Source organism: Engystomops pustulosus, chromosome 7 (genome assembly GCF_040894005.1).
Source record: "Engystomops pustulosus chromosome 7, aEngPut4.maternal, whole genome shotgun sequence".
NCBI lineage: Eukaryota > Metazoa > Chordata > Amphibia > Anura > Leptodactylidae > Engystomops > Engystomops pustulosus.
This window is the reverse complement of record NC_092417.1, coordinates 19,767,437-19,784,267: the sequence shown is the minus strand read 5'-3', so window position 1 is coordinate 19,784,267 and position 16,831 is coordinate 19,767,437. Positions and strand designations below refer to the sequence as shown.

General features: G+C 44.0%; 1 protein-coding gene across 1 annotated transcript; it reads left to right on the top strand.

Moving 5' to 3' along the window:
* Window positions 1-201: 201 nt before the first annotated feature.
* LOC140068684 (uncharacterized) lies at window positions 202-16,365 on the top strand. The gene is made up of 6 exons (XM_072114069.1): window positions 202-276; window positions 1,766-2,101; window positions 5,119-5,421; window positions 6,159-6,272; window positions 15,667-15,704; window positions 16,259-16,365. Exons 1-6 carry the CDS (start codon window positions 243-245, stop codon window positions 16,301-16,303), a joined length of 870 nt encoding a protein of 289 aa, XP_071970170.1. The 5' UTR covers window positions 202-242; the 3' UTR covers window positions 16,304-16,365.
* Window positions 16,366-16,831: the final 466 nt, after the last annotated feature.

The window sequence follows — 16,831 nt, the reverse complement described above, 5'->3', positions numbered from 1 at the left end:
TATTATCCTCTGCATTGGTCAAAGCAGTTTTTTTTAATTTTCGATTAATTTTTCGAAGCATAAAAATTTATCTCTAAGTAAAGTATAAAGAACAACCGAAAGAAATGTATGTGGTTGGCAGTGTCTCTCATGGTGAGGTGGGAGGAGCCAGAAACCTTTACGTTTCTATATATAGTCACATTACTAGAATATATACCAGTAAATACCCAGTATGTGTCGGACTCCTCTACTGAGCTGTAGATATGGATGTTCTCTATATACTTCTATTTATTCAAGGTAAAAAGTGACTTTTATTATGTTCTTTAGCCAACTATTACATTTATGTTATAATAATTAACATTTATATTTCTTTTAAATATTTTTTGTTGTGTTTAATATTTTATCAATTTGAATCTGACATACTTTTAAAATCATAGAAAGATAGAAAGAGACATAAAAATATACCTAAAATATACAGAAAAAGAGACATAAAGATACCTAAAATATACATAGAAAGAGACATAAAGATACTGGGAAATTTAGAGAATAAATATTTTATAAAAAGATATTAAATGTATGCATGGTTGAATATTTGTTCACCTGGTCCCTTTTAAGTGATTTATTTTCACTTTTGCATTACAGATTAGTTCTATTAAATGTATCTTAGTTAACATAATCTGGTTTATTTCTAGATTTTCTAACATGAATTGCTTCCACTCTTTCCCTTGTGCTTATCTATCTATGTATCTCCTGTGTCTACTGCAAATTATTGTTGCATGTCCGATTATTTTGCGCCAAATTTATCTCTAATGTTTACCCTACAAACTAGATTTCATTTGTGACCAATAAAGGAATGGGATTGAAAAAATGTGACAGAATGTTCAGGGCTTCATTTTTGCCCAAAAAAGTCTCAGCTTGTACAATGTCCGGACCACATTGTGATGTAACTGCAGGGACTAAAAGTTACACATATGGAAAAAAAAAATTACAAAAATTCTTGCTGAAATGAGTCTTTTCCTTTTTTATTATAATTTACATGAAATGGAGTCTGATAATATTCTCAGATCTGTGCAATAAGACAATAATCACTCCCAGAGATGATCCCATAGAAAGTGATGAAGTCGTTACTGGTGAAATTTTACATTTTAAAACTGAGCAGAAGGATTTTTCATGTTACAAATTCATGTTCCCAAATTCTTCATTTGGGAAGAGAAAACCATTGTTTTCAGTAATGAAAATTGAATTTTTTTTTAAGTGCACCTGCTCAGAATAGGAGCATTTTTGCAACTTTGTTGCAACTTTTTAGGCACAAATTTGTGATAGATCCCGTGCAAACATCTGTATAGGACGCACTCACTATGTCAGATAAGGCGCAGGGACTCAAAACCACTAAGTGCCGGACTTTTGATTGCACCCAAAAACATTGCAAATTAGAAACAAATTTACTAACTGCACCAAAAAATTGTGCAAAAAATGTCAAGAACAATGTACCCCTATATGTTTCAATTGTATCAGTTGACAATATTTATTCACCCATCGGTTTATCTAGTAGTTATTAAATATTAAGCAGTTTATTTTATGTTATGTAACTGCTCATTAATATCACTGCGGCACATTGCACCAGCTGTTTAAGACTCCTCCATCCAGGGTGACCCATGTACAAGTATATATTGTTGTATGTCATGGTTGAAGACCCAGTGGGTCTTCCATGTACCACATGTCTATTCTATATCTAGATGTGTTATATATATGGAGCTTCTTAATGAACGTTGATTGTGTCTTTCAGTGATTCCGGGTCACCCGGTTCTGTATCAGCCTCTGGAGGTTGTGTCCATTGAGGTGAATAGCACAGCGACCATCCCTTGTGTCTCCAGTGAGGACACAGATCGAGGCCATCAGATCTCCTGGTATCGGAGGAAATGGATCTCTAATGGAAGCCTCCGCCGTGTAACGGGCTGCATAACTAATAATGAGAGACAGAAATATACATGTAGCTATACTGCAGGCCGGACCGTCCTACTCATATCTAATGTCCAGACCAAGGACTCCGGGGCTTATTTCTGTACATTTTTAAATTCCCTTTCAAACATTATTGGAAATGGCACATATCTATCTGTTGGAGGTAAGATATCGATAAAAATCATAGATTTTTTTTCTATTATACATCATAATGGATTCATTAAAACACACAAGCTTTAAAATAGGTTATAGATCTCCTTATAATTCAAAAATCTTAAAATAATTTTTAAAGTTCTTACAACAGGCCGTTAATTTTAGATTTTAGAGTTCAACAGTCAGGACCCCCACGGATCAGTGTATTATACAAAATTGATGGTATTATTCATCATTTTTAACCTGAGATGCTAATAAAATCTGATCACATATATTTTATATATTCGTAAGACTACAGATGAGCTTTTCCTGGAGATCTGCGCTGTTGGCTCACCATACTTTTTATAGTTGATGTACATAGTTGACATAAGACTTCAATAAGAAAGAATAGAAACATAACAAAATTAAATGAAAAAGTCTCTAATTTTGCTATATTTGCCAATTCTAGTAAATTAAACATTACATTACATTTTTTTGAGATTCTGTTGATTTCCATTTTTAACCTTCAGCTCCAGATTTTTAAAGTGATTAATGTGATCATGTATCCTAATTCAATGTTGTAAAAATTAGACCTGGTTCTAGACCAAAGCAGACCTTTGGGTCGCAGGGTTATGGGATGACCAAAGAAATAAACAAAGTAAATTGGGTGCAGACCCGAGTGTACCATATATAGTCGAGTATAAACCGACCCAAGTATAAGCCCAGACACCTAATTTTAACAAAAAAACTGCAAAAACCTATTGACTCGAGTATAAGCCGAGGGTCGGAAATGCATTGGTTACAGCCTCCCCAGTATATAGACTGCCAGCCCCTTTATTATATAGCCTGCCAGCCCTCTGCAGTATATAGCCTGCCAGCCCCATGTAGTATATAGCCTAGCAGCCCCTATAGTATATAGCCAGCCTCCAGGAGTCTATAGCCTGCCAGCTCCCTGTAGTATATAGCCTGCCAGCCCTCTGCAGTATATAGCCTGCCAGCCTCCTGTAGTATATAGCCTACCAGCCCCCTAGTATATAGCCTGCAGCCCCTGCCCCCAATGCTCGGGCATTGGCTCCATGTCCCTGCGCTGTCCGTCACAGGCACCATGATGTTGGCCGCTCACTGACATCATAGTGTGTGCAGATGCTGGCGCACATAGTAGAATGTCAGCGTGCGGTTGACGTCACAATCCCTGCGACGGACATTTCCTTGACTCGAGTATAAGCTGAGGTGTGGTTTTTCAGCACATTTTTTGTGCTGAAAAACTCGGCTTATACTCGAGTATATATAATAGTATGTTTTGGGGATCAAAAGTGGCAAAAAACAAGATGGGAATTGCTCTCACCTTGAAATGATGAGTCAGTATTCTCCATGTCATCCAACCTTCACTCCAGAGAGTATGGGAGGTGCAGAAAACTCCAGAGAATAACAGGTGTGTCCGGCACAGATGAGTAAAACTCATGTTAAAGTCGAAGGTCTTAATTAGGCAACATGTTTTGATGGCAAAAAGGCGTCTTCTTCAGACCAAAAATTCTTAGAAGCAGATCCGATAGTTAGTTTTTTTTAGTTTGACATTTTCCATATTCCTTAAATTTATGCTTGAATTTAGGCTACTGCAGTATGTGTGTGTCCAATCCCCCCCCCCCAAAAAAAAGTTTTTATTTTGTATAAAATATATTTTATATTTTATTATTTACATGTAAATACATTGGACCACATTTACTAATAGTTATGCAAACTGCAATACATGCAGTTTGGTTCAATGTTGTGGAGAGTGCGCCAGATTCGGGAAGACCGACTTCGGACATAAATGTGATGGCTGATGCGCAGTATTGTGTAGTGGTGTGCACAGTGCAGCCGTGCCACAATATTGGCTCAAACACTGCAACCACATGTATTTGTACAACCTACACCAAAAAAATAGGTGCAGACTGCTTTCTAAATGTGGCCCAAAGACCCACATTTACTAATAATGTAGTTTTCTTTACGATCGTTCAGTGTGGGCCAGATTCATGAAGTGCGGTGCACAGTCTTCATTATTGTGGTGCGCCCTGCAGACACCCAAATAGCATAAACTGAGTCTACCAGTTCTTTTTTGTGAAATCCGTTTACCAGCGTGCAACACAATTATGTCGGACTTAACAGATAAATATGGCGGCCGGTGCGGATGCGCACAAGAACGCCCCTTTTTGTGCACAGTATTGTTTGTGGGGTGCACAGTGCAGTCGCGACACAACACTAGCACAAACACTTCATAAATACATGTGCAACTTTACCATACAAAGTAAAAGAATTCTATTCAGAGGTGGTAGACTATAGGAAGTCAAAGGGATTGTAACGGTACAATGGTGCCCATTTACTTACCCGTCCTGTCGCGATCCCCGCTGTGCCTTGTCCGACGAGTATTCGGGTCTTCTACGATTCACTAACATCGTGCTTCCAATTTCCTGCATGTGTTGCTTCCCCCGCTGAGGTCCGCCGGAGTTCACCTTCTTCTTCCTGGTGCATGTGAGTGCTGATCTTGCGACACAATTTGCTTTTTTAATTCTGAGGTTACTCCAAATCAGTCGGGTTGTCCGACGTCCTCAGTCCCCGATTTGTGTTGCATGCAAGCCGGTGCCAATGCGCCACAATTCGATCGCGTGCGCCAAAAACCCAGGGCAATTCAGCACAAAAGGAAAAAAACGTGAAAACCCGACGAAAATGTTCTATTCTATCACTAAGATATTGTAAAAATGGAAGTTAGATATTTTTGGAGTTAACATCTGTTTAAGATTTATTTTATGGAATTTTTTTAAAATTTAATAGTTGTTTTTCACATTTAATGCTTTTCACAGTTTTTTCATTTTATTATTAAACTCTGTTATTTGGTTATTTTAATATTAAATAAGGTTTTTTTTAAACCAAAATGTCACTTTATGGGTCAATAATATTTAAAAGTAAGTTACCATGTCAACAATATAGTTAATGCCAAAATGTATAGATTGTGTTTGAGCAGGTTCTTATGTCTTTAGAATTAGCAACTTTCACAACATTTCCTGTTTCCAGACAGGTCCACCTCCAGAAGCTCTGTTCATCTTCTCACTCCTCTTCAGCCAGCAATTACTCCCAGCTCATTACTCTTGGCTTGTGTTGTACAGAAGGTTTGTGATTCAGTTCATATAACCTGGAACATTTCTGGGAAACCTCATAAGGGCTTCATGTCATCTAAAAAGGAACCTGACGGGACATGGACCTTCATGAACTTCATCTCACTCTCGAAAGATGCCTGGAAACATGGGGAGATGGTCTCCTGTGAAGTTTGGCTTCACTCATCTCCTTCTAGTGTCTCTTGGATAATTACTGAAAAAAGTAATCAAATCTCTTAGATCTTCAATTACAAAGGAAAGCAAATTTAGCTGGATGGTGGTAACTCTAGCTTTCTGTTGCCCAAGGCATGTGTATGAACTTGGGGGAATTTATCTAGGCTTGTACAGTCATAAAGATCTTGAAATAGTTGCAATTCCTGGCACCAGGCATAGATGGGTGTAGAGAGGGCATAGTATCATAGTATATAAGGTTGGAATATGCAGGTACATCAAGTCCAACCTTTAAGAATTGAACAAATGTTTTTTCCTCATAACCCGTGATAATGTTGTTCTCGAGAAAGTCATTCAGGCTGAATCCAGGTGGTCAGGCAGGACTCAATAGCACATGTCTGGCCACCTCTGCCAAAATGTGAGGTGGTCGTATCCAAGGAATCTATCTCATTTCTAGGGGTCAACATGGAGACATTTCTACAAAATTATCTCCACACAGGAACATTTAATTTTTTTAATATCATCCAATTGAAGAAATGTTTACATATGGCAAATAGCAAGAGTCCGTAAGTCTTCATTTATGGAAAACTTTTTGCATACATAGAGGAGAAAAAGACATAAAACGATAAACCATGCCCCCCAATGAGTTCTTTAGAGGTGATATCAGATAGTATATGATGGTATTTAAAAGCTGAAACAAATAGGACTTGTTCTGTCTACAAGCATTTACGGTACATAGTTTTTGTTCAATAAATATAATTATCATAAAAATTCTTGACAATTTTACAGAGGTCTATGGGGATAGTAACTCTTCATGTCAAAGCTTTTGGATACCAGTGGTGACGATTGGAATTTTATATTTATTGGCATTGGCTATTCATCTCATCAGGTCTTACATCACAGGTAATAGATAGAGATCATTTTCTTTCCATAAATTCTATAAATTTTGTTAACATTAGAAAATAATCCCTAACAGCCCATGTATATTAAGGCTATCGTTCTTGTTGGTTGTATATGCACTAGTTAAGGGCTTGGTTACAGTTACTTGTATGAAAACAACTTAAAGGGGCTTTACAGGAATCTGCATACATACCCTGCTTTGGCTCCCGATTCCCACATTGCTCCCGCACTTCTGGTTTTTGGGCCTATGTCAAGCAAGAAGTTCTGGGGGTCACATGACTACTTCATTGAGTGGCCTCCTCAAATCAGGAGACAAGGACGGAAGTGAAGTGCAATGGAAAATTAAAGTGACCTCTCATGGTCCTAGGAGGCTACTCAATGGTTGAAGTAGGTCCTTGACCCTCAGAATAGCCAGATGCCAGCCCAAGTATGGGAAGAATTGGAAAATGCAGGAACCAGGGCATGAAGTAGGCCCCCTAGAGTGAAATCTTTGGCTGGCCCTCACAAATATTGACCATAATAGGATATGGAAAGGTCATGGTTGGTCTGCAAGGCCCTGTGGTCACAAATAGAGACGAGGTGGCTCTATGTGGTTTGGATTTACTGAACCCGATCACGGGTGTTACCAACGGGTATAAGCCCGAGCACCAAACCTGAAGTTCTGGTCCAGACAAATGCAGTTCAGTACCACTCATCCCTAGTCACAACGAGTAATAATCAGCAGGGTTTCCTTCAGCCTGAGACAGTGGTTTATTTCAAAAATCTATTTCTAGCTGCTTGACTCACTTGATTAAAGGAAGGTATCGGCCCACTGTAGGTCATGATGCTGCAAGCACATTTAATGGGAATAAACATTTGGGGCACTTTGGTCCTTTAAGACATAACTAGAGATGAGCGAACATGCTCGTCCGAGCTTGATGCTCGGTCGAGCATTAGGGTACTCGAAACTGCTCGTTGCTCGGACGAATACTTTGCCCGCTCGAGAAAATGGCAGCTCCCGCCGTTTTGCTTTTTGGCGGCCAGAAACAGAGCCAATCACAAGCCAGGAGACTCTGCACTCCACCCAGCATGACGTGGTACCCTTACACGTCGATAGCAGTGGTTGGCTGGCCAGATCAGGTGACCCTGGGATAGACTAGCCGCTGGCCGCGCTGCTCGGATCATTCTGTCTCTGGATGCCGCTAGGGAGAGAGCTGCTGCTGGTCAGGGAAAGCGTTAGGGTGTTCTATTAGCTTACTGTTAGGCAGGAGTGATTCTCAAAGAACCCAACAGCCCTTCTTAGGGCTACAATAACGTTCTACTTTTTTTATTTTAATTTGCATCTTTTACCATTTTGTGAGGAATTAGCAGGGGGACTTGCTACCGTTGTGTTTAGCTCTTAGTGGCACACATATCCATAGCAAAGGCTGAAGTGGCAAAATTCAGTAGGGGTTGGATTTCTATTAGGCAATAACTCAGTGTCATCTCATCTGGCATAGTAGTGTGCTTCCTTTGATACTTGGCTAGAAAATAGCCATAGGAGAATACAAATAGCTTCTTGAAGCCTACAGTAGCGTTCTATATATTTGATTTCTGGTTGATCTGCTGGTGGCTGTAGTTTCTGCAGTGCATGTACTTGCCAATTCTGAGCAATTTGTAGTGAGACTTGCGACCGCTGTGTTCTGCGCTTAGTGGCGCACATATCCATAGCAAAGGCTGAAGTGGCAAAATTCAGTAGGGGTTGGATTTCTATTAGGCAATAACTCAGTGTCATCTCATCTGGCATAGTAGTGTGCTTCCTTTGATACTTGGCTAGAAAATAGCCATAGGAGAATACAAATAGCTTCTTGAAGCCTACAGTAGCGTTCTATATATTTGATTTCTGGTTGATCTGCTGGTGGCTGTAGTTTCTGCAGTGCATGTACTTGCCAATTCTGAGCAATTTGTAGTGAGACTTGCGACCGCTGTGTTCTGCGCTTAGTGGCGCACATATCCATAGCAAAGGCTGAAGTGGGAAAATTCAGTAGGGGTTGGATTTCTATTAGGCAATAACTCAGTGTCATCTCATCTGGCATAGTAGTGTGCTTCCTTTGATACTTGGCTAGAAAATAGCCATAGGAGAATACAAATAGCTTCTTGAAGCCTACAGTAGCGTTCTATATATTTGATTTCTGGTTGATCTGCTGGTGGCTGTAGTTTCTGCAGTGCATGTACTTGCCAATTCTGAGCAATTTGTAGTGAGACTTGCGACCGCTGTGTTCTGCGCTTAGTGGCGCACATATCCATAGCAAAGGCTGAAGTGGGAAAATTCAGTAGGGGTTGGATTTCTATTAGGCAATAACTCAGTGTCATCTCATCTGGCATAGTAGTGTGCTTCCTTTGATACTTGGCTAGAAAATAGCCATAGGAGAATACAAATAGCTTCTTGAAGCCTACAGTAGCGTTCTATATATTTGATTTCTGGTTGATCTGCTGGTGGCTGTAGTTTCTGCAGTGCATGTACTTGCCAATTCTGAGCAATTTGTAGTGAGACTTGCGACCGCTGTGTTCTGCGCTTAGTGGCGCACATATCCATAGCAAAGGCTGAAGTGGGAAAATTCAGTAGGGGTTGGATTTCTATTAGGCAATAACTCAGTGTCATCTCATCTGGCATAGTAGTGTGCTTCCTTTGATACTTGGCTAGAAAATAGCCATAGGAGAATACAAATAGCTTCTTGAAGCCTACAGTAGCGTTCTATATATTTGATTTCTGGTTGATCTGCTGGTGGCTGTAGTTTCTGCAGTGCATGTACTTGCCAATTCTGAGCAATTTGTAGTGAGACTTGCGACCGCTGTGTTCTGCGCTTAGTGGCGCACATATCCATAGCAAAGGCTGAAGTGGCAAAATTCAGTAGGGGTTGGATTTCTATTAGGCAATAACTCAGTGTCATCTCATCTGGCATAGTAGTGTGCTTCCTTTGATACTTGGCTAGAAAATAGCCATAGCAATAGGATAGGATTGTTTGGTTCTAAAAACTCAAAAAAAACCAAAAAACACAAAAAAAAACAAAAAACACAAAAAAACACACAAAAAAAAAAAAAAAAAGTAAAAAAAAAAAAAAAGTTATAACTCTCATTTTAAAAATGTTTAACCCCAGGGCTAGGGGTAGAGGACGAGGGCGGGGACGTGGGCGTCCAACTACTGCAGGGGTCAGAGGCCGTGGTCCTGGGCGGGGTGAGACACCACCTGCTGATGAGGGAGCAGGGGAACGCCGCAGAGCTACACTCCCTAGGTTCATGTCTGAAGTTACTGGGACTCGTGGTAGAGCACTGTTGAGGCCAGAACAGTGCGAACAGGTGATGTCGTGGATTGCTGACAATGCTTCGAGCAATTTGTCCACCACCAGTCAGTCTTCCACGCAGTCCACCCATGTCACCGAAATCCCCACTCCTCCAGCTCCTGCACCTCAGCCTCCTCCCCCCCAGTCTGCCCCCTCCCAGGAAAATTTGCCATTTGAACCGGCATACTCTGAGGAACTGTTTTCTGGACCCTTCCCACAGTCACAAACCACTTGTCCGGTTGCTGCTGAGCAATTTTCCGATGCCCAGGTTTTCCACCAGTCACAGTCTGTGGGTGATGATGACCTTCTTGACGTAGTGGAAGTGTGTAAAGAGGTGTCCGACGATGAGGAGACACGGTTGTCAGACAGTGGGGAAGTTGTTGTCAGGGCAGGAAGTCCGAGGGGGGAGCAGACTGAGGGATCGGAGGATGATGAGGTGACAGACCCAAGCTGGGTTGAGAGGCCGGGTGAACACAGTGCTTCTGAGACGGAGGAGAGTCCTCGACCTGAACAGGTTGGAAGAGGCAGTGGTGGGGCCAGACGGAGAGGCAGGGCCAGAGCTGGTGCATCAGCGCCACTGTCAACTAGTGAAGCTCCCGTGGTGAGGGCTCTTGCGGCGAGGGCTAGATCTTCAGAAGTGTGGAGGTTCTTTAAGGAAACACCGGATGACCGACGGACTGTGGTGTGCAACATTTGCCAAACCAGGCTCAGCAGGGGTTCCACCACTACTAGCTTAACTACCACCAGTATGCGCAGGCATATGAATGCTAAGCACCCCACTCAGTGGCAACAAGCCCGTTCACCTCCGGCCGTGCACACCACTGCTCCTTCCCCTGTGTCAGCTGCTAGTCAGCCCCCTGCCCAGGACCCTGGCCCAAAAACCCCATCGTCGCCTCCACGATCCTCCACAGCATCCACCAGCGTTCAGCTCTCCATACCCCAGACGCTGGAGCGGAAACGCAAATATAGTGCAACCCACCCGCACGCCCAAGCCCTTAATGTGCACATCTCCAGATTGCTTAGCCTGGAGATGCTGCCCTATAGGCTAGTAGAGACCGAGGCCTTTCGCAACCTCATGGCGGCGGCCGCCCCTCGGTATTCGGTCCCCAGCCGCCACTACTTTTCCCGATGTGCCGTCCCAGCCCTGCACCAGCACGTGTCAGACAACATCATCCGTGCCCTGACCAACGCCGTTTCTGACAAGGTCCACCTGACCACGGACACGTGGACGAGTGCTGCCGGGCAGGGCCACTATATATCGCTGACGGCACATTGGGTTAACTTGGTGGAGGCTGGGACCGAGACTGACCCTGGGGCTGCTCATATACTGCCGACGCCGAGGATTGCGGGGCCTACCTCGGTCCAGGTGTTTCAGGCCTACTATGCCTCCTCCTCCTCCCACCCCTCCTCCACCTCCTCCTCCGAACTACCATCCGTGGGCACGGCGCCATCAGTCGGTAGCTCTAGGCACAGCAGCAGTGCCGTCGCTAAGCGACAGCAGGCGGTGCTCAAACTGCTGAGCCTAGGCGACAAAAGGCACACCGCCCAAGAGCTATTACAGGGCATCACGGCGCAGACTGATCTGTGGCTGGCACCGCTGAACCTCAAGCCGGGAATGGTTGTGTGTGACAACGGCCGTAACCTGGTGGCGGCTCTGCAACTCGGCAGACTGACACATGTGCCATGCCTGGCCCATGTGTTAAATCTGATAGTGCAGCGTTTCCTCAAGACATACCCCAATCTGTCTGATTTGCTCACGAAGGTGCGCCGCATCTGTGCGCATTTCAGGAAGTCCAGCCCAGATGCTGCCACTCTCAGGGCAGCGCAGCGCCGCCTCCAACTGCCCGCTCACCGACTGTTGTGCGACGTGCCCACGAGGTGGAATTCAACACTGACCATGTTATCCAGAGTTTACCAGCAGCGCAGAGCGATTGTAGACTGCCAGATGTCAACTTCCACCAGAACTGGTAGTCAGGTCAGTCAGCTTCCTCAAGTCTACAATGAGGAGTGGACGTGGATGTCTGATATCTGTCAGGTGCTGAGTAACTTTGAGGAGTCAACACAGATGGTCAGTGGCGATGCCGCCATCATCAGCCTCACCATCCCGCTGCTTGGCCTGTTGAAAAACTCTCTGGTCAGCATGAAGTCGGAAGCTTTGCGCTCGTCACAAGAGACGGGGGAAGAATATTCCCTTGTTGATAGCCAAAGCACCCTGAGGTCTGTTTCTCAGCGCATATCGGAGGAGGTGGAGGTGGAGGAGGATGAGGAGGAAGAGGAGGAGAATGTTGGCGAGACACAAGAGGGGACCATTGTTGAGTCCTTCACTGTTCAGCGTGTATGGGCAGAAGAAGAGGAGTTGGAGGAGTTGGAGGAGGAGGAAATGGACAGTCAGGCCAGTGAGGGGAGTGAATTCTTACGCGTTGGTACTCTGGCGCATATGGCAGATTTCATGCTAGGCTGCCTATCCCGTGACCCTCGCGTTCAAAGAATTTATTCCAGCACCGATTACTGGGTGTTCACTCTCCTGGACCCACGGTACAAGCAAAATCTTGCCACTCTCATCCCTGCAGAGGAAAGGAGTGTGAGAATGCATGAATACCAGCAGGCCCTGGTGCACAAGCTGAAACAGTATTTCCCTTCTGACAGCGCTAGCGGCAGAGTGCGTAGTTCTGCGGGACAAGTAGCGAGGGAGAGTAGGCGAGCAGGCAGCTTGTCCAGCACTGGCAAGGGTACGCTTTACAAGGCTTTTGCCAGCTTTATGTCACCCCAGCAAGACACTGTCACCTGTCCCCAGTCTCGGCAGAGTAGGGCTGATCTTTACAGAAAGATGGTGAGGGAGTACGTAGCTGACCATACCATCGTCCTAAATGATCACACAGCTCCCTACAACTACTGGGTTTCAAAGCTGGACATGTGGCACGAACTGGCGCTGTACGCCTTGGAGGTTCTTGCCTGCCCTGCCGCTAGCGTCTTGTCCGAGCGGGTTTTCAGTGCAGCTGGTGGCATCATCACCGATAAGCGTACACGCCTGTCGACTGACAGCGCTGACAGGCTGACGCTTATTAAAATGAATAAAGGCTGGATTTCTCAGAATTTCCAATCTCCACCAGGTGAAGGAAGCTCAACCTGAATAATTGATCCACTCCTCCTCCTCCTCCTCATTTTCCTCCTTCTCCTCCTCTTTGTACAGTAAAGCAGAGGAAAATGGCTATTTTTTGACAGGGCCCACTGGCTCTTGCTATACTTCATGCATTTAATTTTTCTGGAGGGCCACCTACCCGGTCCTCTGTTTGAAACAATTTTTGTGAGTGCCACATACAGGCACTCAATCTATTCCATTTTTCTGGAGGGCCACCTACCCGGTCCTCTGGTTTGAACAATTTTTGGGACTGCCACATACAGGCACTCAATCTATTCCATTTTACTGGAGGGCCACCTACCTGCTCCTCTGGTTTGAAGAATTTTTGGGACTGCCACATACAGGCACTCAATCTATTCCATTTTACTGGAGGGCCACCTACCTGCTCCTCTGGTTTGAAACATTTTTGGGACTGCCACATACAGGCACTCAATCTATTCCATTTTACTGCAGGGCCACCTACCTGCTCCTCTGGTTTGAAGAATTTTTGGGACTGCCACATACAGGCACTCAATCTATTCCATTTTACTGGAGGGCCACCTACCTGCTCCTCTGGTTTGAAGAATTTTTGGGACTGCCACATACAGGCACTCAATCTATTCCATTTTACTGCAGGGCCACCTACCTGCTCCTCTGGTTTGAACAATTTTTGGGACTGCCACATACAGGCACTCAATCTATTCCATTTTACTGGAGGGCCACCTACCTGCTCCTCTGGTTTGAAACATTTTTGGGACTGCCACATACAGGCACTCAATCTATCCCATTTTACTGGAGGGCCACCTACCTGCTCCTCTGGTTTGAAACATTTTTGGGACTGCCACATACAGGCACTCAATCTATTCCATTTTACTGCAGGGCCACCTACCTGCTCCTCTGGTTTGAACAATTTTTGGGACTGCCACATACAGGCACTCAATCTATTCCATTTTACTGGAGGGCCACCTACCTGCTCCTCTGGTTTGAACAATTTTTGGGACTGCCACATACAGGCACTCAATCTATCCCATTTTACTGGAGGGCCACCTACCTGCTCCTCTGGTTTGAAAAATGTTTGGGACTGCCACATACAGGCACTATCCAAATTAAATTGTCTCCATAGCAGCCTCCACACGTTGTCTCCATTGCTACCTCCAAAAGTCGTCCATATAGCTGCCTCCATACATCGTCCCTTTATCAAACGAGGTGTGTCAGGCAGAAATTTGGGTTGTTTTCATGGATTCCACATCAAAGTTGTTAACTTTGTCGCCACCCTGCTGTGTAATCCACAAAATATACTTGCAAACTTTTACCATTTAGGGATATTATTTCAGCGCTTCTTGCGCATCTGTTTACATTCCCCTCACCCGCCATATCCTAAACTTATAAGAACGCTACTACACTTGATCTTATACAAAAGTGCTGTTTGGGGAGTAGCCTAGAGACAGGGGCTTGGATTTGCGAAAGCTCGCCTGGCAGCGGAGCGCCAGCTCCATGCGCATCATGCGCTTCTTGCGCATCTGTTTACATTCCCCTCACCCGGCATATCCTAAACTTATAAGAACGCTACTACACTTGATCTTATACAAAAGTGCTGTTTGGGGAGTAGCCTAGAGACAGGGGCTTGGATTTGCGAAAGCTCGCCTGGCAGCGGAGCGCCAGCTCCATGCGCATCATGCGCTTCTTGCGCATCTGTTTACATTCCCCTCACCCGGCATATCCTAAACTTATAAGAACGCTACTACACTTGATCTTATACAAAAGTGCTGTTTGGGGAGTAGCCTAGAGACAGGGGCTTGGATTTGCGAAAGCTCGCCTGGCAGCGGAGCGCCAGCTCCATGCGCATCATGCGCTTCTTGCGCATCTGTTTACATTCCCCTCACCCGGCATATCCTAAACTTATAAGAACGCTACTACACTTGATCTTATACAAAAGTGCTGTTTGGGGAGTAGCCTAGAGACAGGGGCTTGGATTGGCGAAAGCTCGCCTGGCAGCGGAGCGCCAGCTCCATGCGCATCATGCGCTTCTTGCGTATCTGTTTACATTCCCCTCACCCGGCATATCCTAAACTTATAAGAACGCTACTACACTTGATCTTATACAAAAGTGCTGTTTGGGGAGTAGCCTAGAGACAGGGGCTTGGATTGGCGAAAGCTCGCCTGGCAGCGGAGCGCCAGCTCCATGCCAAGATCCAACTAACATAGTTTTAACTGCAGCACCTTTAATCTACTACTAGTTCACTGCCTCCATACATGGTCCCCTTATCAAACGAGCTGTGTCAGGCAGAATTTTGGGTTGTTTTCATGGCTTCCATGTTAACTTTGTCGCCACCCTGCTGTGTAATCCACAAAATATACTGGCAAACTTTTATCATGTACCGATATTATTTGAGCACTTCTTGCTCACCTCCTTTGGTTCCTCTCTGCCACCCATTGGTTTGAAGCCTGAGTCCATTTAGGGTATGTCGCCATGACACTCTCTAGCCTGCTGCCGCTGCCTCTGCATGCCGTCCCCTATAGTGTCAGGGTCAATTATTGCATGTTTTAGATGCTATCTAGCTTCATTCTGTCACTCTGTCATGGCCATGCTGTTGCCCATAATTTTGGCATAATGGTGCGTTTAAGCAGCCTCAGAGGCATCCATGCATGCTGCCCCTGCTGTTTCCTGTCCATTTCCGTGGTGTTTCCATCCTTTTCTGAGGTTCCCAGGTGTTTGGCCAAGCTTCCCTGTGCAGAGCCTTGGTCCCCTTGAAAAATGCTCGAGTCTCCCATTGACTTCAATGGGGTTCGTTATTCGAGACGAGCACTCGAGCATCGGGAAAAGTTCGTCTCGAATAACGAGTACCCGAGCATTTTAGTGTTCGCTCATCTCTAGACATAACACATATCAAATACATGATATTAACCAGTTATTGTTACTTCGACAACAACAGTTTAGTTAGAATGTTGGATGTTATTAACTTTCAATTTTATTTTTCAGGTCCTAAAACTCATGTCCCAAAGGGCTCTGAGACTCAGGTAAATACAAGAGAACATAATTGTGGCCTAACTTTTTATATCCCTAATTAATATTACATCCAATTTCAAGCAGGTCGCCAGATATAACTATAATAAGTTCCATCAGATGTTGATTCAAAGCCAAAAAAATTATAGGACTTTGAGGGATTCGCTGTAAAATAACAATTCACAGGCCAATGCATGTGGCACAAAACATAAAGTAGCTTTACTTTTGGGCCACAACTACAAAATATTTCATAGGAGTGTCTATACTTTACCTAATGGTGGACAGGTGGCAATGAGGTGGTTTCTCTACTTTGTTAAAAACACCCCCACTTTGAAGACCACTTCTACTTCTATTGAAATAGTTCCCCCCCCCCCCATTTATGAACCAGAGTGGCTCTAGCTCTGACCTACTTGTCTCATCCAAGTACTTCATGAATCTGCTAGTGGAAATACATAGCTAGACAGGGTGTTGGACAAATTTCTATCATGCTGGGTTTGGGTGGATACATATACAATAACCTATTTTGATACTAAATCAATTTACTTTGTTGAATTTTGTTTTTTTTTAGGATGATATTGTCTATTCAGAACTGATTCTTCCTAGAAAGAAATAAGCACACGCCCCCGAGGAGTATTCTTAGACATGAAAGTAGAGATCCTCAATGTTTTACTCTCAATGTGTGAATTTTTTGTATGTAACCTAATAAAGAACTGATATTTTAACTTGTGTATATTCATTTTTTTTTATTTAACTTGATATAGTATAGGAGTGACATCAAGTAATAGATTATTGTGTTTTTTTATGCGACCGTCAGAGGCTCAAAAGTCTGGGTGGACCCATTGTCACCCAAGAATCTGTGTAATCTTTCATCATTCTTGGTAGGTGATGGTATGTAGAACACCACTGATACAACAGCAGCATTCCCCAATGTACATTGTGCCTCTGTCTTATCCGTGGCCTGCACTATGGTGGAACAGCTGCTTTGTGCTATGACCGCTCTTTGTTAAGCTTATATTCCATGGAGTCTCCACCTGTCATAAATAGGAGGCACTAGACACCGTTACTATGGTGCAGGGTATATGTCACAGGGAGGTGCCACGTTTTGTTTTCTACTTATTCATTAATGTTAACTAACTTGGAT